General features: G+C 37.0%; 1 protein-coding gene and 1 non-coding gene across 3 annotated transcripts in view; both read left to right on the top strand.

Annotated features, from left to right (window-relative positions):
- Positions 1 to 22,408, top strand: part of Nurf-38 (Inorganic pyrophosphatase Nurf-38) — a 126,368-nt gene that overhangs the window by 57,841 nt on the left and 46,119 nt on the right. Inside the window, exons 1-2 of one of the 2 annotated variants that reach the window (XM_090377316.1) lie at positions 10,031 to 10,049; positions 20,691 to 20,806. In XM_090377316.1, the coding sequence (XP_090233442.1) occupies positions 20,765 to 20,806 (42 nt within the window). In that variant the 5' untranslated portion in view covers positions 10,031 to 10,049; positions 20,691 to 20,764. Of the gene's footprint in view, positions 1 to 10,030; positions 10,050 to 20,690; positions 20,807 to 22,408 lie in introns of those variants that run through there. The other variant, XM_090377315.1, reaches the window with a different exon arrangement.
- Positions 9,298 to 9,548, top strand: LOC150083488 (RNase MRP). Its single transcript, XR_016547246.1, has one exon.

Genomic DNA, 22,408 nt, shown 5'->3' with positions numbered 1-22,408 from the left:
GTAATGAAAATGAGACGTTTCACAAATTAATAGAGTTGTACTATTTTTAAAACTCCAAATCGTATAAATTACTTCATTTCATGTATATATATCAATAATAATATATATATTATTTTTTATTTTTATTTATTTATTTATTTTTTTTTTTGCCACAGCCATTTTCGCATCAGCCAGGTGGACTGGGGACTTAAACGGAGGGCGCTCTCTCGCTTGCTCTCTCTCTCTCATATACAGAGTTATCTTCCTTGTCATAGTTTGCTACGGTACAGCTACGGTACTTTATTCCCAAGTCATCAAGAGCAGACTACACCATAAACTCAGAAAAGGGATCCCTTGCACAGTCACTGGCATTCAGCTTGGCGTGGCAAACGACCCAAAACAAGAAAAGAGAAGGATAGCAGACAAACTGTGTGAAATATGGCAAGATCATTGGGATTCGACAACAAAAGGTGCGTTAACCAAAAAAATTTATTCCAACTGTATCACTGACATACCCAAAGCTTCCCTGGTTAGCTCTAAGTCACCTTCCTGCTTAAAGGGCATGGCCCATTTAGACATAAATTAACCACGCTTGGAACTGAAGAAAGCCCATTCTGTCTCTGTGGCCATGAAGAAAACTGGGAACATGTCATTTACCTCTGTCCCCAGTATGACGAATATCGGACTAGACTGTTCACGAAGATACAGGAAAATCCCAGAAATTCTGAGCACCTTTTTCTCACGGGAGAGAATTTCTATATAGCTCTCACTGAGTTCGCTCAAGATGTATTCCAGAGAAGGTGTTCTACACACTTGAGCCACACATTACTAATTCCAGGACAATCCAACTGACGACACTAACTCTTTGCACGTTTTTTGCGCCTGAATACTTCTGGGTTGATCGAGTGGCGCTCTCCTTTGCAAACCTCCCTTGTTCTAGAGAAAAAAAAAACTATTATATTTAGGCCACCCGAATAATTAAATTCATCTGCCGTGCTGTGTCTTAGGAACTGAACTAACGTTTGGGAGCCGCTTTACATAAGATACTATACATGTGTCTTATGTCTGTTAATTGCGTGTGTTCTATGGTCGATTTGTCTGTTTGCTGGACGAAAAACCCCAGTTTCTGGGGAAAAAACCTTGCTATGTACGCCTGAGACCGACTAACTCAGATACGGAGTGAAACCGCCCTTGTTCTGCAAACTGTCTTCCTTCCCCTGGCAATGGGTGCGCTCCTAATGCGAGGGGTGATAACTACTTCTCCCCTCCCACCTCTTTGCTCCGCTGGAGGATGTCTTCTTTCCTCATCCTCCTTGTTCCCATTTCGATTCCACTTCTCATACTAGCTTCCACATTCAATCTCACCATATTTTTTTTTTCTTTTTTTTTTATGCTCCATCAGCAAGCTCAGGTGACCCCCGGATGGAGAGCAACCAGAGTACTGTAGATAGCCTGGCTCATCGCCCAGTGGTGGTAGTGGGCAATGTGTAGTTCTACTAGGGGCCCTGCGGCAAAGCAGCCAGAACATTACAACAGAACCTAACACAACATTTTCACATACAACACACTACACGTTTTCTGGCTTTTATATAGGTTCTGTATACATCACAAGAGTTCTGATGGCACAGATGTGAGAAACCACAGGTGGCGCTTTACCAAAACACTATGCCACTATATTCTTCTGCTTTTTTGGCGCCCCTTAAAGAAAGGCGCCCAGACAAGGATCCCGCTAGCCCATACCTTAAACCGGCACTGATAAATGGTACTGTGTAAAGCTTATATCGTTAATATGGATCTAGAGGATCTGCTGTTCACTGGAACATGCTAGCCTAGTTATAGTAATAATTATTAATTTAAAATCCAGCTATGAAAATTTTTAAAATGAATAGAACAGTTATTGCAGTTCTGAACAATAGTACTGAAGTTTATAATGTAGTATCTGAATTGTTTGCATTGGTACGTCAAAAGGCTGCTCAATTTTAATATGTGCGTTGACTTAGCTTGTTCGATAATTTTTCAGTGAACATTAAATGTATTGGTGTCATATCATACACTGTGTCGTTTTATTTTGTCCATATTTTTCGATTGGAGAACAAAAAACGTGCTACTTGTAATTAAAATAACCTTCACCATTTTGCCAGAAAATCTTTATTTGCATGCAAAAATTAAAAATGTTTTTTTTTTTTTTTTTTTTTTTTAAAGAATTAGGCCTCTGTGATGTGAAGTCTGACCCCAGCTTTAACTTTTTAGGATTACCAGGCAGTAAGTTAATAACACAATAATTAAATTGTATAATGATACTGCATTGTTACAAAATCACAACATTTTGTAACATGGGTAGTATTGCCTACCCTGACAAGTCCAGACTTGAGGTTAATATTTAAAAAAAAAATTTTTAGTTTTTAATGTGAAACTTCTTTAGGAGCGCTCCAGGCAGTTTTCATATGGAAGTAACTTGCGTCCATGGATTGACAAAAATCGCCACGAAATGGCGATCTACTCCCCCCCCCCCCCCCACCACTGTAACACTCCATACCAGGAACGAGCGACGCATGACGCAATCAGTATCCTTACAGCTTGGCCGCGGTGTAACTGGCATGCATGTCGCGTTTAAGTTTTAAATCGCCATATCTCAGCTTCTAGTAGTCCGATTTGAAAAATTTAAAAACCTAAATATTTCTTTCGTCGTTCTCTACCGTATTTCATAAAACATTTCAATGGAAAAAAAATTATAATTCAACATGCCGAAGACTAATAGTGAGCATTGTAAGGCGTATAGAGCATGTTTAAACGTACATTCGTGAATAATGATTTCGGTTCAGTCTGTTCCGTGTGTGATTGGCTTTGGTTCAAGAACAATGTGAAGATTGTAGCAGCTCGAGATCGCGCTCTTCTTCAAGCACCATTTCCAAATGAGGATGTAAGTCAGATGTAACAGCTGTCGTGGTTCTCTCAAGAACAAAGTGATTCCGGCTAAATCGAAGTCAAATGGTTTAAATGTCATCCGGTGCCACAGCACTTGCCGAAACTAGATTTGGTAACGAAACGTCTTATATCTCCGATACTCCCATTCATGTGGATTCATCTCCTGCGGCATTCATAGGGTCAATACGAGATCCTCGGTCAAGTGATAAATGTTCGCCTGAAGAAGTTTTACTAAATTCCGCTACGCATGCTCGTCGCACACAATTTTTTTTTGTAATTCATAAGGGACGAATCTTATCTCCCGACTGGCACGCTTCAGACGAATCAGATATTCGAATCCAGATCTCTTCAAACGAGTGACCAGTGGCAAAACTACTACGAATGTGCGGTAGACATTAAATCCTCTTTTGCTGCTAAGATGGAAAACTTAACTTCAGCAATAATTATTCTTTAGTCTGAAATCTTTATTTATTCTGAAGTCTTTATTTATGGTGTTTAATTCCCCCCTCACAGAAACAAGAGTCCTCAGTGTTTTGAACCATACTTTTTTTTTTTGTCTCCTACCTTGCCCTCGCAGGTAGCACGTGGATATTAGCACTGTTCTTTTTACATCGAGTGGAACGCAGGTAGGTAGGTAGTTTGGTGTTAGGCGCATCGGCAAAATAGGCTATATTGCGCCGTATATATTATGTTTGTAAATTTCGTGTGTTCTGTGGTCGATTTTCTGTTCGCTGGACGAAAAACCTGAGTTTCCGGGAGAAAAACCATGCTATCCATCCTGAAACTGACTAACTCAGCCACGTTGTGAAAAATATCCATAAAAATTCCTCGCATCATTGATGGGATTCGAACTCTGGTCTTTTCCACCCGAGGACGGTGTAGGCAGGACGGCGATTATATATGCTACCCACGAGGGAAGGTGGAAATACCCAGGTTCGAATCCTGTTAGTTACGCCAGGAATTTTTGTGAGGTTTTTTTTTTTTTTTTTCCCCTCCATAAAGTGACTGAGTTAGTCTCAGACGATAGTTGCATGATTTTTTGCTCCCGTTAGATCGAGTTTTTCGTCCATCAAACAGGCAAATCGACCACAGAATTGATACAATATACCGTCGCCCTCATAGCTTTAGCTGCTTCGGCAGAGACTCGTTTACTCTCCTTCCCACCTCCTACTGCTGTCCTAAGTTTGTTTAAAATTTAAACAATTTTTGCTGGAAAAATTGCCTATGTGCAATACTTTTGATATCGCATTTATGGTTGTGCAAACAAGAAACTTATTACAAGTGTAAGGAAATTTTTATTTCTCTCTTCCAGAATAGGAGGAAAGGACGAAAAATGAACCTTATTTGAGTATTTTAAAATTACAAAAATAATAAATTGCTGTTAAACTAACTAAAAACAAAAATTCTAAGTTTCAATTTCAGTCTTCTCTCACTGAACCCTAGGGTTACGTGTATCCGGCGAGAAATAATGCTAGCAATACTGATAGCAATAGAAGTGTTAGCAGTTCTGTTGTAACTATCACTTGCGCTTGCTGTTAACTTAGGGGTGGGGGAAGACTCTTGTGGCGTCATGCCCATTCGAATATAACCAGGATCTAACTTGAGGATATGCCGATCTAGGCAAAGGTTTTCTTGGGGCCCCTGTAAAAATGTTTATTATGATTGAATAGTAAAAAATAGGGCATAGAGGCAGTCGGAAAATCAGGATTACACAATGAATATAAAAATGGAAAGCAAATAAATTTACATATTTATAAGAAAATACTGTATATACAAATCCGAAGATATCGGCCGCACGTGCATTTTGACTAGAACCTATATTACAATTTTCAAGTATATTTTATTTGCAAATTTTATAAGGAACACGAGCACTCATGCTCGTTACACTACTCGATATCACCGATTTCGGCTGTGTTTATTGCCATTTGGCTGTGTTCATTGTCACGAGTCTCTCAAAGCAGTTGCGTATTCAGGGGAGGGTAGAGGGGAATATTCCCCCCCCGTTAACCATGCGTATAAATGTTCCTAGGTCTTTCCAAAAAAATCACTTAAAAACTTGGTCGTCATGACCCCAACCCCTTACGATGATATTTGGATACGACCGTGCCTCAAAGTGCGGGCCCTAGGCATATTCCTAGTTTGCCTAGGCCTAAGATAGGCCCCGGATATAACGTATTCGAATAGTTATAATCAGTGGCGTAGTTACCCTTTTTCGGGCCCGGAGGCAAAGAACAGGTTCGGCCCCCTACTTAATTAATGAAAATTGCAAAAACAGGAGTAAAAAATATAAACACGAAGCTTAAAAAAATTGAAACCATCATAATTCCTCCTCTGCCTCTGTAGACACTGTAATAAATATAATGAATACATTTTTGAAGGTATAAATGATGTATTAAAAAATAAATATCGAATTTATATCAAACCCTATTTTTTATAGAATCTTGAAGTCGTTCTTCTTGAGCTAAATCTTCAAACATTTTTTTTAACTTTCCTATTGCGTTTGTTACTAAAATTTAAATTTATTTATTCCCCAAGGTCTTGCTAAAGAAAACGCAAAACTTTTACTTTCTTCATAATTATCTCTTAGCAAAACCATAGAATTTAAAGACGCCTCTAAATGACACATTGCCTGACCGAGATCTAGATTTTTTTTTGTTGCAGTAATGTTGAAGTTAAATTAATTGATTCCAATATTTTGAAATTTAATACCAAAAGGATGACCTATTATTTTGTACAGTAATCGGAAAGGGATCTTTAGGTTGGCATGGACCTGAAGCTATTATCATACGTTTATCTGCATCAGAAATATTTTCTGAAAAATTTGCACGGTCTGTTGGATACTGTTGCTAAATAACTGAGGTTGCTAAATAACTGAGGTATTTATCTGAACCTTCGTAAACAAATGAGTTTGTTTCTGGACTTACTGCTTCATTTTCCATAACTTGATGGTCTTGATCGTCATTTGTTGCCAGATCCAATGAAGCAGGGCGATCTTCACTCAATTTAGCTGGTACATTACGTGGATTGGCTTGCTGTTGTCGTTGGAAAAAATTATCTCTTCTGCGTTTTGTTTAATTTTTCTGTGGTTTCCCTTACTTTTTTTCGTTTTTCTGCACCGCTAAGGTATTTATATACATGGCCAGACATCTGCAATTTATGCAGATGTCTGGCCAAAAGTTTCAGCCGTATTATTTTATTTTTAACACCAAGAATAAAACAGTTTATTGAAAATTCGGTAACCCTCCCCAGAACGAAACCACTACAAAAAAATTATTTAACACCCCTTTAATAAAAAAAATAATTAAATTTTTGTTCTATAAATTAAAATGATTTAACAACCCCCCCCCCCATTTGAGAAAAAAAAAAAAAAAAAAAAAACGACTGTAAAATTTTTACGATCACCCGGTATCTCCCGGGGGAAGGGCTTACCGAAAATTCAAATTAATAAAATAGTTGTTATTTTTGATATGCATACGGATTGTTTTCACAATCCATTACTCGTAGTGACGGATTGGAAAATTGTAATTGTTACTGAATACTTCGATATTTCCTTGATGATATGTATTTGATACAATCAAAAAATTTCAAGAGAAAAATTGAATTTTCATTATCACACACACACACACGCTGGAAAAATTCACCATAAAGTGTCATATGTTTGGATGCCTGAATTTCATTCTGAGCTGCAAATGTAATTTCACTTCTCTTGCGCTGACAGAGTAGACAGAGTAGTTTGCCAAATGAAGGAAAACAGGGTTCATTTTCCAGAAATTTCTAGTTCCTTTCATTCACTTGGGGGAAAAAAAAAACTCCTTAGGGGAAGGAGTTCGCCCTTTCTAGTCCGACCTGAGAGAGAGAGAGAGAGAGAGAAGTAAAAATACCCTTTTGGTGGAGAGATGGCCAGGAGGCTGTCAAAGCTCCAGAGCTCTAACTTTCATCAGAGATGCTGAAGTTCTAATGTCTATTTCTTTATTGCATTCAGTTTCACAACAGATGCTAAAAGTTCTAATAAATCAGCTTCATCCTAGCATTAGGCTGCGGCTTCCCAGACCAGGCCAACTCCTCTCTCACCCTATATTTTTTCATCTATTTTATTTATTTATTTTTTTTTTTTTTTTTTGCTTGTGTTGTTCTAGCAATCCATCCTGGATTGGAGCTTCTCTGGGCCGGGATAGTCCTCTTTTCTCCTTCCCTCTCTTCATCTTATACAAATTTTTCTTTCCTCATTGGGAAACTCGTTTCCCAGGGAGGAAGGCACTGATCACTGCTTCCAGGTAGCCAAAAGGCCAAACACAACATCACAGTGCAGAACACACGCAAGCTCACAGTTTTTCTTTCCTGTCACTTTCTCCCATGAGGGACAATTTTTTTTTCTCTCACCCTCTTGCCTTCCTTTTTGTCTGTCTTCATCCAGCATGGGATATTCCCACGTGCTATGTGGAATGAATTTTTTTTATTTTACACGACACACACTGACCTTACCTTGACAGAGTCTGTAAAAACTGAACAGAGCAGCGAAGCAGAGAAGAACTTTTGTTCTAGGAGCCGCCCATATAAAAATACAAATAAAAAAAATAAAAAAAATTAGCATTATAGCTCTAAGTCAGCTTCATCCTAGGAAGCCGAAGTTCTAATTTGGTCCAGTGCGAATTTGAGAAAAAAATCCACTTTGCTTTACTGTAATTATTTCAGGGAACAATATTTAACATTTTTACTTTCTGACAATATTTTACATTATTGCTCTGTTACAATGTTTTGCTTTGTTGCTTTACGTAATTGCTGTAGCCAACAATGTCGGTGTGCAGGACGTTTCATCACAGATGCTGAAGTTCTAATTAGTTAGTTCATCCTCGGATGCATAAGTACTAATAAGTCCGATTTTGGTCTGGTGCGAATTTGAATGCAAATGGCTACGGTTACTTTCTTTCGAGTGACCACATGTTTTCGTCTTGTACAGATGTTTTATTGTGGATACTTCCTTCCAGTAAAATCATTAGTACTAGTGCTTTATTGTACTAAAGTAATTCGTTATGTTGGGGGAAACGGTTTTTGCTCCTAATTGATGTAACACTCGAATTTTCGCAAAGTGGATCATCTGAACACAATGTAAATTAGAAGGACAGTAAAAGAGTTGATAATTGGTACCATTGGTAGGCAGCATTCCGAGAAACAAATTTTATGTTTCTACTCCGGGACGACCCCGGTCAGAGGAGATCCCAAAATAGAGAGAGAATACAAAAAACGCACCGTGTTTAGCAGTCACGGATTGATTGTGTGAAATTACACAATCTGCCAAAAACAAGAGAAGTGATGGGGAGAAAATCTATTTTTCAGCGGGGTTTTTCTTTTTATTACAGCTCAGAACAGCATATGACCGTGGATTTATTCGGCTTCTGTACTGAAACTGAATTTCCCCCTTTGCGATGACATCAAAGCGTAACAAATATCTTCTAACCATACTTTTTGTGCAGCCCTTGATTCGCAATCTGTTAGCTTTGTACCGTTAGAAATCTTGCAGTATTGTGAAGAAGGCACATTTCAAGAAACAATCCATTATTCATAGCGGATAATTTTTTCTTCTTCTTTTGCACACGCAGCTATAAATAGAAATATTAAATATTGTCTTGAAATTTAGTTAGAAGATCAAATGTACATCCAAGGAAACTGCTGTTCCGATATTGTTCCCTAAAAACAATTACAATAAAGCAAACTTTTTTTTTTTTTTTTTTTTTTACGCCAGTTTTTCCCGTTTCCAGTGTGGCTGGCTTCCAGTAGATGAATTTACTTGATTTTCTGTTAACCTTTCCTATTTGTTTTCCACAATCACATAACTAAGGAGGTCACAAATTAATATGAAAACAATTAAATAAAATCAGCCAAAGACGCCGGGCCCCCAAACAGCCCGGGCCCGGAGGCATTTGCCTTGCTTGCGTACATAGTAGCTACGCCACTGGTCATAATATTTTATCGATAATCGATAATATAATCGTGATCAATTGAGGTTACCAACAAAGAGGTCCGCACTATTGGGACTAGTTTCACTCCAAATAATCCCCTCCACCATTTTGTGTCCTATAAGTTTCATTTAGGTATAGAAAACACTTTTAATACTAAAAATTCTTTTAAAATGTACTGAAATTAAAATTTGAGAATAATGACAATCATTAACCTCATTTTACATTAATCTATAATTTGTAATCCTTTAAACTCGTATATTAAATTTATTTATTATAAATTATGTGGGAGCCATATTACGATAGGATATAATATAGATCTTAATTTATACAAATAAAATGCTAACAGAAAATTTAAACCTACAATCGTACACCTTTTTGAAGAGACGCGCGTATTTCTTGCTATAAAGGGAAGGAACGCTACGGTAACGGGTAACGGAAGATCACCTTAGGCTTGCTGTCGAAGCTACGAACGGAGTCCTTCGTGACTACACCAGCTTTGCGAAAAGTCCCCGGACCGTGGGTAGAGAGTACCGGGCTGTAAGGGCTCCATCCCTTTCACCTCCCTCATCTAATGCTGTGAAGGGTAACCTGAGCTGAGGGTTGTGGGAGGGTGCTTGTCATAGTGTACAAAGGGATGCAGGCGGTCTAAAATTAGACTACCAGAATGGGGCTTAATCAAGGAGGTCTTCCGGAATTCTTTTTGTAAACAAACGATTTAACATTCATTTTTTATATCTATTTTTGATATCTTAATCAAGGAGGTCTTCCGTAATTTTTATTATTTTTGCAAATAAACAATTTAACATTCATTATTAATAAACTATTTTTGATATAGACTTCTTAAAATTAAGCTCAAACATTTTTGTAATTAACCAAGAAAAAGTAATTTGACATTTTCTTGGTTTACCGGAAATGTGCTTATATAAGCCTAAGCTTAGTTGTAAAATACTAGAGAAATACATTTCTACATTTCTATGACATGATATGCATTGTTATTTTTATAAAGTAAAACTAAAGTTATCTCAAAATAAAAATGCAATTTTGTAGTTAACATTGTTTGAAACTAAACCTTGATACGTTACGATAAAAAGGTAGCTACAAAATATTGCGAAATGCATTTTTATAAAGATAATGAAAATCGCGTTTATATTTTTAGACATCCTCGGGTATCTTGTTTAACGGAAACAGGTTTGTTCCAACTGGCTTGCTTTAAGCTGTATATATGGGGTGTTTACTTCGGTTATTTTATTTATTTATTTTTTGTAACTGTAGTTACAGTGAAATCAGTTCATAGGGTAATTTTTTCCCTCGTCTTCTCTGGGGCCTGCACAAAATAATTTCTTAAAAAAGAAAACGGTGTGGGGTGTAGCACTTTAGAAGTTTGAAAATCGTAATTTATCACGATATTAGGGCGTTGCTGCAGTGTCAGATTAAATAGAATAGCGCTAATATTAATAAAACTAAAGTACAAAATTCATTGCAGACTTGTTTTCCAATGAAAACTTGAGCCATCGTACTATTTTGGAAGCTTTCAAAGCCATAAATGTTTTTAGTTGAAATAATTATTAGTAAGTTAAGTAAGGAATTCATATTATTTTCGATAATTTGCGTGTAACAAAATTGTAAATGGAATTGTGTAAAACTTATGGTTGATAATATGGACCCCATAACCCTAGAGGATCTATTGCTGTTCGCTGAAACATGCCAGCCAAGTTATAGTAATAATTATTAATTAATTTAAAATCAAATTATGAAAATTGTTAAAATGAATAGAGCAATTATTGTACTCCTGAACGACAGCGCTATATTTTATTATGCAGTAACTAAATTTGTTTACAATGCTACGTCAAAAGGCTGCTCAATTACTTTGTTTTTACCATGTTTTTCAATTGGGGAACAATAAACTTGCTACTTGTGATTAAAATAACCTTAATCATTTTGCGAAAAAAAATCTTTATTTTCATCCAAAAATGTAATTTTTTTTTGTAAATAATTAGGCCTCTGGATTTCATAACAAAGAATGCCATTTACGCTTATTACACCCACTATATAATACACACTTAGTATACTTTATAGTTGAATATATTACTCCTAGTGTTTTATGATTTCTAAATTTAGTTTAGTCATTGTCTTATTTTCTGTACTGCACACCGACAGTTAACTCTAAGCCAGTGTGAGGGGTGAACTGCACTCTACATTCCCAAAGAAAGTATAAGAGGCCAGCTTTTAAATTTTAGCATTACCAGGATTTTACTTTTTAGGATTACACAATAATTAAATTGCAATACCGATACTACACATCGTGGTCTTACAAAATCACCACCATTTGTAAGATGGGTAGTATAGAATTGTGCTAATTGGGAGGGGGGGGGGGAATGAGATCCACTTCAAAATATATTCTGCTGAATTTAAGTTTTTGGAAATATCCATTGTATGTAACTTTGGCATTACTTGCATAACAAAGTAAGCCAATATTTACAAACACTTTGAAATTAACATTTTTATAATAATAATAAATTACTATTCACAATTATTAGATATTTATATAGCATTAGCATTAGTAGAGGCATTTGATGCAAGAAAGCAAGCTTATGCAGCATCAGCCAAAAAAAAAAAAAACCCACTTCCGCTTCACCCCTCTGTTTGTTCAAAATACCTGTCCAGCTGAGCCTTAAACTTATTTAGGCTATCAACCTCCACCACAAGGGATGGAAGTCTGTTCCACCAACCAACCACCCGCTGGCTAAAGGCAAATTTCCGCACATCCATCCTACATCTGTCTTTCCTCAATTTGAATTTATGCCCTCTCAGGTGATTATTCTGAGCGAGAGGAAGAATCCCATCAGCATTGAGCATGCTCAAACCATTCAAGGCTTTATACACCTCTATCAGATCACCTCGCCGGTGCCTAGTCTCCAGACACTGTAATTTGCAAAACTTAAGCCTTTCTTTGTAAGAGCACCCCTTTGTTCCATTCACTAATCTTGTTGCCCTTCCCTGTACTCGTTCCAGCAGCTCTACATCCTTCTTGAAATGAGGCCTCCAGACCTGTATACAGTACTCTAGGTGTGGCCTGACCATTGCCTTATACAATGGAATAATCACCTCCTTATCCCTGCTGGAAAAATTCCTGTATATCATTGACAATACTCCATGAGCTACTCTTGCAGCCTGTCTGCACTGCTCAGAGAACTTCATATCTGCCTGCACAACCACCCCCAAGTCCCTTTCATTCTCTACCACTGTCAGTGTAGTACCACAGAGTTGATACGTTGCTCTGGGGTTGCTGTTTCCCATGTGTAGTACTTTACATTTGTCAATGTTAAACTTCATTTGCCACCTCTCAGCCCATCTGCTCAACCTTTCCAGATCCTGTTGCAGCAGCATAGTGTCAGTAGTGTCCTTGACAACCCTGCCAACCTTTGTATCGTCTGCAAACTTGGACATTAAGCTTGATATACCATCATCAATATCATTTATAAATACAGAAAACAATAATGGACCCAACACTGAGCCCTGAGGGACTCCACTAATAACATTAGTCCACGATGAGCAGTGTCCATTGATTACCACTCTCTGTCTTCTCCCCCTCAACCACCCCTTTATCCATAGCAGCAATTTGCCTCCAATGTCACACTGCTCCAATTTGTGTAGCAGTCTTCCATGTGCAACAGTATCAAAAGCCTTTCTAAGATCCAAGTATATAATATCAAAGTTATTCCCTGCATCCAGTTCTTTTGTGACTGCATCATAGTATCCAATCAAGTTGGTCAGGCAAGACTTCCCCTTAACAAAACCATGCTGTGTCTGAGCTATAACTGAAGTCTTGTATAAATGATCCTGCAGTGCTTCTTTAACCAGTGCCTCCATTAATTTTCCTGGAACAGAAGTTAAGCTCACAGGTCTATAATTACTTGTGTCAGCCTTTGATCCTCCTTTGTGAATTGGGGTCACATTTGCACATTTCCAGTCTATGGGTACCTCCCCTGAGTCCAAGGAAGCTCTCATAATTATGGCTAAGGGTTTGCTTACTTCCTTTGCTGCCTCCTTTAATATAACTGGATAGATCCCATCCACCCCGGGTGCCTTTCTTGTGTTTATCTTCAACAGTTTCTCCTCCACTTTACTCCCAGTTATTTCAAGATTCTGTAGCTTACTGCTAGAGTTGAATACACCTCTGGCATTCCCCTTGCTGAATAACTCCTCATGTGTGAATGTCGATGCAAAATATTGATTTAGTTTGTTAGCTACCTGAGCAGGATCATCAACAGTTGACCCATCAATATCAAGTGGACCAATCTGATTCATCCCCTTCCTTCTAGAGTTTACATAAGTAAAGAACTCTTTGCTGTTTTTCTTTGCATCCCTTGCCAAGGATTTCTCGTAATCTGCCTTTGCCTGCCTAACCTCCTTTGTAACTTGGTTGCATATCAACTTATATCTATCATAGGCTTCTGTGTCATGTGTTAATTTGTAAGTATCCCATGCATTTTTCTTTTCTGCCATATGCCTCATTAGTTCATCTGACATCCATTTTGGCCTAAACCTTGAACAATATTTCTTAGTTGGTATGTAAAGCCTAGTAGCTTCCAAGATAAGTTCTTTGAATGCTTCCCATTTTGAATGGGCTGTTGGTAACATCATCAGTTGGTCCCACTGTATAGAATTTAAATACTGTCTCAGTCCATCGTAGTCGCCTTTACAGAAGCAATAACCCTTCCCTTTACCCCTAATGGTAGTTACCTCTTTGAGTAAATCCCACTTCAGCACACTGTGATCACTGCCACCTAGTGGTTCATTTATCTGCAGATTCTTAATGCATGAAGAATCACTGCTGATAATCAAATCAAGAGTATTACTCCCTCTAGTTGCCTCCCGAACATGCTGATGTAGAAAACAATCATCCAATAAATCCACAAAAGCCCTGCTAGTGCGTGAGTAACCAGCCCCCAAATTCCAGTCAATATCTGGGAAATTAAAATCTCCCATTATAAGACTCTCTGATTTACTGGCCCACTCTATTTCCCTGTACAGTTCCTTATTATACTCATCAGAGTCATTAGGCCTATGGCACACTCCTACTCTCAATTTTGATCTCCCAATGCTTATGTCACACCAAACTGACTCAACACTGCACTGTCCAGCAATGTCGACTGGCTTCACTTCCTTGGTTTGTATGTGTTTCTTAACTAATAGCATAACCCCTCCCCCCTTCCTATCCTGTCTATCCTTTCTGTAGACGTTGTACTCCCCAAATTCCAGTTCTGCATCCCTTATATCTGTGTGACACCACGTCTCTGATATCCCAACAATATCTGCCTTTGATGTTTTGAGCAATACCTCAAATTCATCAAATTTATTTACTAAACTCCTAGCATTGGTGTACACACAAGTATACCTGCACCTGTTTCTATTCTTAGCTACCCTAACACAACCCATGTGTTTACTTGTACCGCAATGGCTCCCAGCAGTCTCTGAAATACCATGAATCTTGTTTTTCAGGCTTCTGCTCATTCTAATAGAAGCAGTGCAAGAATCTCTTTCACCTCTGCCAGTGGCTACTGTCAATCTATTGGTCTTTGTCTCCCCCCAAGCTAGCAGTTTTCCGACCCACCTAACACTGCATCGATAGCATCAGCAAAAATTCTTGCACCCTTTCTATTTAAGTGTATCCCATCCCTGTAGAAGCAATCTCTCCTGTTAACAAGTACAGTCCAGGCTGAAAAAAATTCTACCCCTTGAGCCTTGCACAATCTTTCCAGGGCCGAATTGATCGACAAGGCTCTCATCATATACTCCCTCCTATCGTGTCTGGGCAGAATTGCAGACACTTTCAAATTCAACCCTAATTCTCGGCTTTTGTTCAGCAGTGACCTGTACTTGTTAAGTAATTCTGCCAGTCTCCTACTCTTATATATATATATATATATATATATATATATTTTTTTTTTTTTTAAATTTTATAAACATGAAATACTAACATGATATTATTCATCTTTCTTTTTCTCTCTTCTCTTCCCCCCCCCCAAGAGTCTTGCACCATGACATTCACTACATAAACACACATAATTTTATTTTGTTTTATGAATAATCTTTACATTTTATCATTTACACATGTTGTGTATTAGTATTAGGAAATATAACTTGTGAATTGATCCTTGCTAAATTCATTAAGGAATAAAAAATCAAAACAGCAGCATCTAGTTTTCTGGCACTAACATTATATGTGGTACTTAAATCATTCACTCTCAGCCCCCCTCCTTTTGTAGTATTGCAAAATGTGATACACTCTAGCTTCATTTTTACACTTGTGAAAAAGTAAAATTTAGAAAATTTATTTAGCCATTAGTAATTCAGCCATTTTCTCATTAATTACTGTATTGATTAAGAGTAGCGAATCAATGAACATACTTTTGAGGGTTGGTTGGTTATTTGGTTTTTAGGAGCATTAGCAAATAAGGCCATATTGCTCCAGGGATATGCGGTGGTCATTTCCTGACCTTTCCACATCCTCTGTATTTGGTGGTCACGGGCTCGAACCCCGGTCTAATCAAGAAGCGTGTGCTACGCACTACTGCTCCTGCCCACCTGGCTACAGAGGCACTGCTTTTGAGGGAATGTAGTGTGAATTACTGTTGATTGGATAATCAGATTGAAAATTTTTTTCAATGGGCCTCTCATACACCCAAACATCTGCTAATGGGTAACTCACAATCAAGTCACTTGGAGTGAATAGTGCTATTCTGGGGGTACAAAGCTCAACTCTAGGAGGAGGTATCAAAAAATATAGAGCGTTATAGCAAACAAGTGCAGAGTAATTGTGCTATAATGGGAGGAGGGGAAACTGAGATCTACTCCAACTCCTTGTGCTCCCATTTCTGTTCTCGGCAGTTCCTTGTGCTGCTGGCTTTCCAACAGACTCTGAACAGATATAGCTCTTTGCGATGAAGTTTGTACTTTGTCTGAAATTCAATGACATGTATATTTATTTTTATGTAATTTGATTATTCTCAGTTTTTTCATATGTATCTGTTTTGGTTGTGGCAGTTTTTGGGAGAATATTATCAAGATTTGGGAGAATATTAGAGTACTGCTAAATTATGTGTAACTGACAGCAGAGTTGCTATAGGTTGGCTGGGACTGCTTTAATTAATAAATGTAATCGCATGAAAAAAAAAATGTAATTGGATATGATCCTGTTTCCTACTAATATGTGGCTTAAACACTCAGGAATTATATTTGATTGAAAAATACATCGAACACTAAAATGTTTAATCTTCTAGGGTTCCACTTAAACCATGTTAGCAATAAACAATCAACAAAACATGAGATTGCACTTAAGAAAAACTTATAAAACTGTTAGTTGTTTTGGTTATTATACTACTACCAACAACTTCGACAAAACTGGTGTATGATGCAAAGACAGTGGAACACTTTATTTGCAGTTTTTCTGTGCCTTTGGTTGCATTACAGGAAAGAAGCTACTGAGCTTTTTGTATGAACCAAGTGATACTATTCAAAGTTTATACCTAAATGGATGTCAGATGAACTGATGAGACTAGTGGCAGAGAAGAAAAATGCATTGGTTGATTGTAAATTATCAGGGAACTGAAACCTGCATTAAGTATAAACTAGTTTGCGATCAACTTATGAAGAGGGAATAGGCAAGATAAGAATGCAAAAAAAGTAGCAAAGACTTCCACACTTAGGTTAACACTAGAAGGAAAGGGATGAATCACATTGGTCCACTGGATATGAATAGCATAGTTATTGATGATCCTGTACAAGTTGCTAACAAACTGAATAAATATTTTTTATCTGTATTCACACATGACATTTTTAGTATGCTGCTGTTTTGATACTTGAAATATACTTAATTTGAACTAGGAGTTAAATGATTTTATGACAAAGGAATCTGGAAGAGAAATGGCTAAACCAAAAGTAAATAAGGCACCTGAAGTTGATAAAATCTATCCAGTTATGCTAAAAGAAGCAGCAAGATAGGTAGTTATAATAATGAGACCATTCTTGTTTCAGTGGAAGCCCCTCCACATTGGAGTGTACGAGTGTATTTTCTTTTCACAAGAATGGTATAACAGGTGAAGTGGGTAACTACAGCCCTGGAGGTTTTGCTGCTGTGTCAGGTAAAATAATGGAATTGATAGTTATAGAAGTATTGCAAGGTCATCTTGATGAGAGTGCTGCTTTAAGCATAACACAGCATGAATTTGTTAGAGGGAGATCATGCTGTCTAGTCTGATTAGCTACTGTGAGGTTGCCATAAAAAGTGGATACAAAGAATAATTTTGACATCATATACTTAGATTGTGTAATGCTTTTGATACTATACCATATGAATTATTATTGTATAAATTGGATTAATGTGACATTAAGGATGTTACTACTGTAGATAAAGGGATGGTTAAGTGGTAAGAGACAATGGTTGTGAATCGCTACTGCTCTTCATGGAATAATGCAATGAGTGTGATACTACAGGAGTTGTTGGCCTCCCTCTCACTGTTTTTAATATTTATGTTTAATGTTTAAATTTTCTGATGATAAAAGTAGCAGAGTTGCTGATGACATTGATCAGAATTAGGTGACACTTCAGGATCTAGATAAACTAGGCAGATGAGCTGAAAAATGGCATTTAATGTTTAATATTGATAAATGAAAAGTATACTGCATTGTGTTTCAGTAATCCCAGAAAAACATGCCATTTGGGTAGCATTATCTAAGGGAAAAAACCAAAGGGTAATTGTACAGCCAGACATAACATTCTCTGAGCAATGTAAACAGGCTCCCAAAACAGCTCGTGGGGTTCTGTCAAATATTATGCACTCAATGATCACTGAATTATAACTACCATATCCATAATGGACTATGCTACATAGCTTTCAGTATAAAAAGCTGAACCGCTTCATACGCTAGAACAGTGGTAATTTGCATCTGGTTGTGCAAGTCAAAGTGATAAAGTAGTAGTTATGGTAGTAAAGGTATCATGGAATTTGAAAATGGCATGATTGTGAGAGCTTGTGCATTAGGTGCTTCCATATTGGAAACAGCATGCCTTGTCAGTTGCTCGCAGCCCACTGTGATTAATATGTACAAACCAGGGGTCGGCAACCTTTTTTGAGTGAAGGACCATTTTTGATCTAATTAAAAAAAATAGAGAATCAGAAGAGCCGCACCTCAGCTTGAGGAGTGGGGAGTTTTTCAAGAAATGGAATAGTGGGAAGGTGTTTTATTAAAAAATATTACATAATTTATAATATATGTATTATAAATATATATTTTTTCCAAATATTATTTATTAATACTGAAAAAACATAACAAACATCCAATTTGGTATGAATTAATCTACTTTTGCTGCTGAACTTCTTGAGCGAGTCTCTCAATAAACAGGCGAGTATGCCATAATTTTCATCTTTAAACATGCTGAGAGACTTGCATTGTTCAGATGGTTTCTTGATTTATTTTTAATATAGTTCATGTTTGAAAATATTTGACCGCAGAACCAAAAACTCAGAAGTCCAAACGCAAATATTTTCAAATTTATATACATGTCCGGTAAGCTACTCCACGCATCCAACACAAGTTGGTCTTGCATTTTCAACTCATCTATTGCTGTCCATTTGTATAGAATTGCAAGGGCAGCCTTTTGCCTCTAAATTCTCAATTTCAGTTTTAAGGCATTTTAACCTTGCACTCCACATGTCCTTGATTTTTAAGTCCTCTAACTCCATTTCAAATTGTGCTTCATGTGGGCTAAAAGTTAAAGAGCCACAGTTAAATGTTCAAAGAGCCGCATGTGGCTCTTTGAACATGTAATGCAGGTTGCTGACCCCTGGTACAAACAGTGGTGTCAAACGAATCAAACCACCTCTTGCCTAAAGGACTGTGAAGGATTACACAAAGTGGATGCTTGTGGTGAGCGAAGGGTACAGTGCATTGTACAGACTGACGATTAGGACACTGTGCAACAATTGACATTGCAATACAATATGGTAAATGCAAGAATAATATCCCAAATGATGATGCACTACACTCTCAAATGTATGGGGTTCCACAGCAGATAAACCAAGAGACATCCTCTCTCACTGCTAATCATTGCTAATGGTGAATACTGTCATGTCAGCAACACACTGGAGGACTGGAAATGAGTGTCTGGAAATCACTGGTCAGATGAGCCCAAATACCTGGTGCAACATGTCAACAGACACCTTCATGTGTGTGCAAGCAACACAAGTCCATGGACCCATCGTGCATGGTGCCCACTATCGAGGCAGGTGGTTGCTTATTATGGGGCATGTTTTGCTGGCAAGACCTAGGACCCCTGGTGTGTATGGACAGCAGTGAGATCTACTGGCAGTCCTTAGAGGAGATCATGTATGCCTGTGCCATGTTGCATTTTTTCCTGGACAGAAACGGGATCTTCCAAGACAATAAAATGCACCATGTCATCGGGCTTGCACTGTGCACAAGTGGTTCAAGGAACACAGTGAAGACATTACCCATCTTAGCTGGTCTCCAAATTTGCCTGACCTCAATACAATTGAACACCTGTGGGATATTTTGGAACAGGAGGTGAGGTGTATGGACATGCAACCTTCCTCTATTCTGATACTGGAATGCTACCTTACAGGTAGCATGGCTGCAGATCCCTACAGATGTCTTCGCACATCTAGTGGGGTCAAGCCTAGATAAATAGTGTGTGATATCTGTGTAAATGATGGTCCAACACTGTATTATGTAGGTGGTTATAATTTGGTGATCACTGAGTGTATCATGTTCGTATAAATGTTCTCCTAGCATATGCTCATATGTAAATGTATTATTTTTATAGAATTGTGTTCTTGGGCCAATTTGCATGTTGTGTGGGTTGAGAAACTCTAAATAACTCTGGGGGGAAGGAACTCACTGCCTGAGATTGGCTAACTGTGGCCTTGAATGAAAACTTGAGAAATTTCTCCACTCGTTGACAAAAATCAAGCCTAGGCCTCTCCAAATGAGTGGCAGTATACGATGCTGATCAGGCTGCCACAGTGGGCCCTCCCTCTGTCAGTGATATACAGGAACTTTGCCAGCGAGATACATCCTAACCAGTTGTCCCTGATAATAAAGTTCTTGTATATTATTGACAGAATCCCATGAGTTGTCCTAGCAGCCTATCTGCACTGCACAGAGAACTACTCCCTACAATGTCCTATTATGTCCTATTACTTAACCATTCCATCCATAGTAGCTTTTCCCTAATGCCCCAACCTTGCTCCAATTTATACAACAATAATTTGTTTGTGACTGTATTAAAAGCTTTACTGAAATGTAAGTAAATGATGCCAACTTTTCTTTGCATCCAGTTTATTTGTGACAGCTCTATAGTAGCTAATCAGATTGGTCAGCAATGTAAACATTAATATCACCAAGAAAAATTACCTCGTTGTTAGCATAGCTGGAGTGGAGAAAGTCAAGTTTCAAAGAGAATAAGAGTTCCAAGTGATTAGTGGAGTTGAGAGAACAATAGAGGCAACTGATGAATTTGGCAGAATGTGGAAGATGGAATTTAAGCTAAAGATGATCGAAAAGAAATTTCAAATGACTAAGTGTCTGACAGGGAATATCAGAGCAGACATATGTACAAGTACTGCCTTTTTTAGCGAAAGGAATCGTACAGTGCTGTGTATGGTAACAAATAATTATACTTGTTTATCCAGCTAATAACCACAGTTTGTAGGTCTCACTATATATATTTTTTCCCTTAAAATTAATTTTAATGAAAATTGTTTTGGTTTTTCACACTTAAGTGTTGCTTTATTTTAAAATTTATAGGCAATGGCAAGAATCCCATTTCTCCTTTTCATGACATTCCTCACTTTGCTGACAAAGACAATGGAATATATAACATGGTCGTGGAGATTCCAAGGTGGACCAATGCTAAAATGGAGGTGAGTAAATGCAAATTTGAAATAAATAACATATGCAGAATCAGCACATGCTGTAGTCACCTTTATGAAAGAAAAATCCCTTAACATTGCTGTTGAAAGTAGTTATATCCTTAAGTAAATCCTACATCAATACAGTACACTATGATCAATCTCACCTGGTAGTTCCTTTATCTATTGCTTTGCTCGGTTGTAAATTCAAGTATCTTATGTCACTTGAAATTAAAGCTTTGTCCTTTTGTATAGTTTTGGTTCAGAAACATATTGCAGTGACTTTTCATAAAGCAAACATTCCATTAATATCTGCTTTTAAATTATTGTAATTGGTATTGTCAAAAATTATAGGCATTTTTGAAGAAGTATTATGTTTCAATGTGATGAAAGTGAATTTATTCATGTGCGATTTTATATTTTGTGATGTTTTATCAGTATCTGATATTGTTTTTGTATTTCTGACTAACATTTACATTTTTCCCAAAGTGAAAGAATTTAAGAATTTATTATATTCTCTAAAAGTTTAATAATTGCTGAAAGTGAATGAATATGTATGCATGCCTTGTTTTTATGTTTTTCTTATTGTATTATCAGCCTTAGCACCATTTTTATGTGGTATAAAAACTGGGTTTTTTTTTTTCATATATTTTATTTTTATTACATTTTTTTTATATTTTATTGACATAATTGTTTTTCCCCCTATCCTTGTTTATGTAAAAATTTAGTATTGCCAACCAACCATGGTTTTGCCAAATGTACTTTTTAGGAACATATCCTGCAGTGGGCAAGGGATTCCTGTAATCCCTTGCTCTCAGGATAGATGTCTCTCTCTCTCATCTTATAAATTTTTTTGCAGAGGGCCTGCACACCTTCCAGCCTGAATGGTGAAAATTTGGTGGACATTTATTACCTTTTTGGGAAAATATATTAAAATAATTTCAAAAAGGGCATAATACTGTAATTAGAAGAATTATTCTTCAACACATTTTACACATGGGCTGTTGATAGGTTTAATTATACAGGGAATCAAATGTCTCAATTGGAAGGATATATGAAAATCAGAGAAATCTAGACAAAGTTAAAACCTGCTCTTTTGACCTTGTATGTAAAGAAATGCTGTTGTTTTTTTTTTCTTAGACAGAAAATTGATTTTTGTTCTTTTGAATTTACTTATTTGCTTTTGAAAATGTAAATATAGTTCTTCAATTAATAAGTATGTGTATATGTCATATACATGATAGTTCTCCTTGATATGTTAAAAACCTTATTCTAAATTTTTTAAAATCTCTATTTCTCTTTTTGAAGAGTATTACTGCAATAGGTTAAATCAAATAGATTATTCTGATTTGAAATTAGGATGCCCTACTTGCATAGTTTTGGTTAGTGAAAGTAAAAAGAAAAGACCATATTCTTCTGATTAGTAAGGAAGTATTTTACTGCTGCATATGAATGTATGATGCTTGAGCTTCCTCCCAATTCCTAAACATGTGATCAAAAAATCTCAATTTTTGAAATTAAAGTTGGCAGAATTCTTTGTGAAGAATTAGCAGAAATAAAGAATTCTTTAAAAAAGCTCATTCCATAAATGGACCAGGTTGTAACCCTCAACAA

The sequence above is a fragment of the Mastigoproctus giganteus genome, chromosome 7 (genome assembly GCF_048544385.1).
Source record: "Mastigoproctus giganteus isolate SK-2022 chromosome 7, ASM4854438v1, whole genome shotgun sequence".
NCBI lineage: Eukaryota > Metazoa > Arthropoda > Arachnida > Uropygi > Thelyphonidae > Mastigoproctus > Mastigoproctus giganteus.
This window is presented reverse-complemented; position numbering and strand designations above follow the sequence as displayed.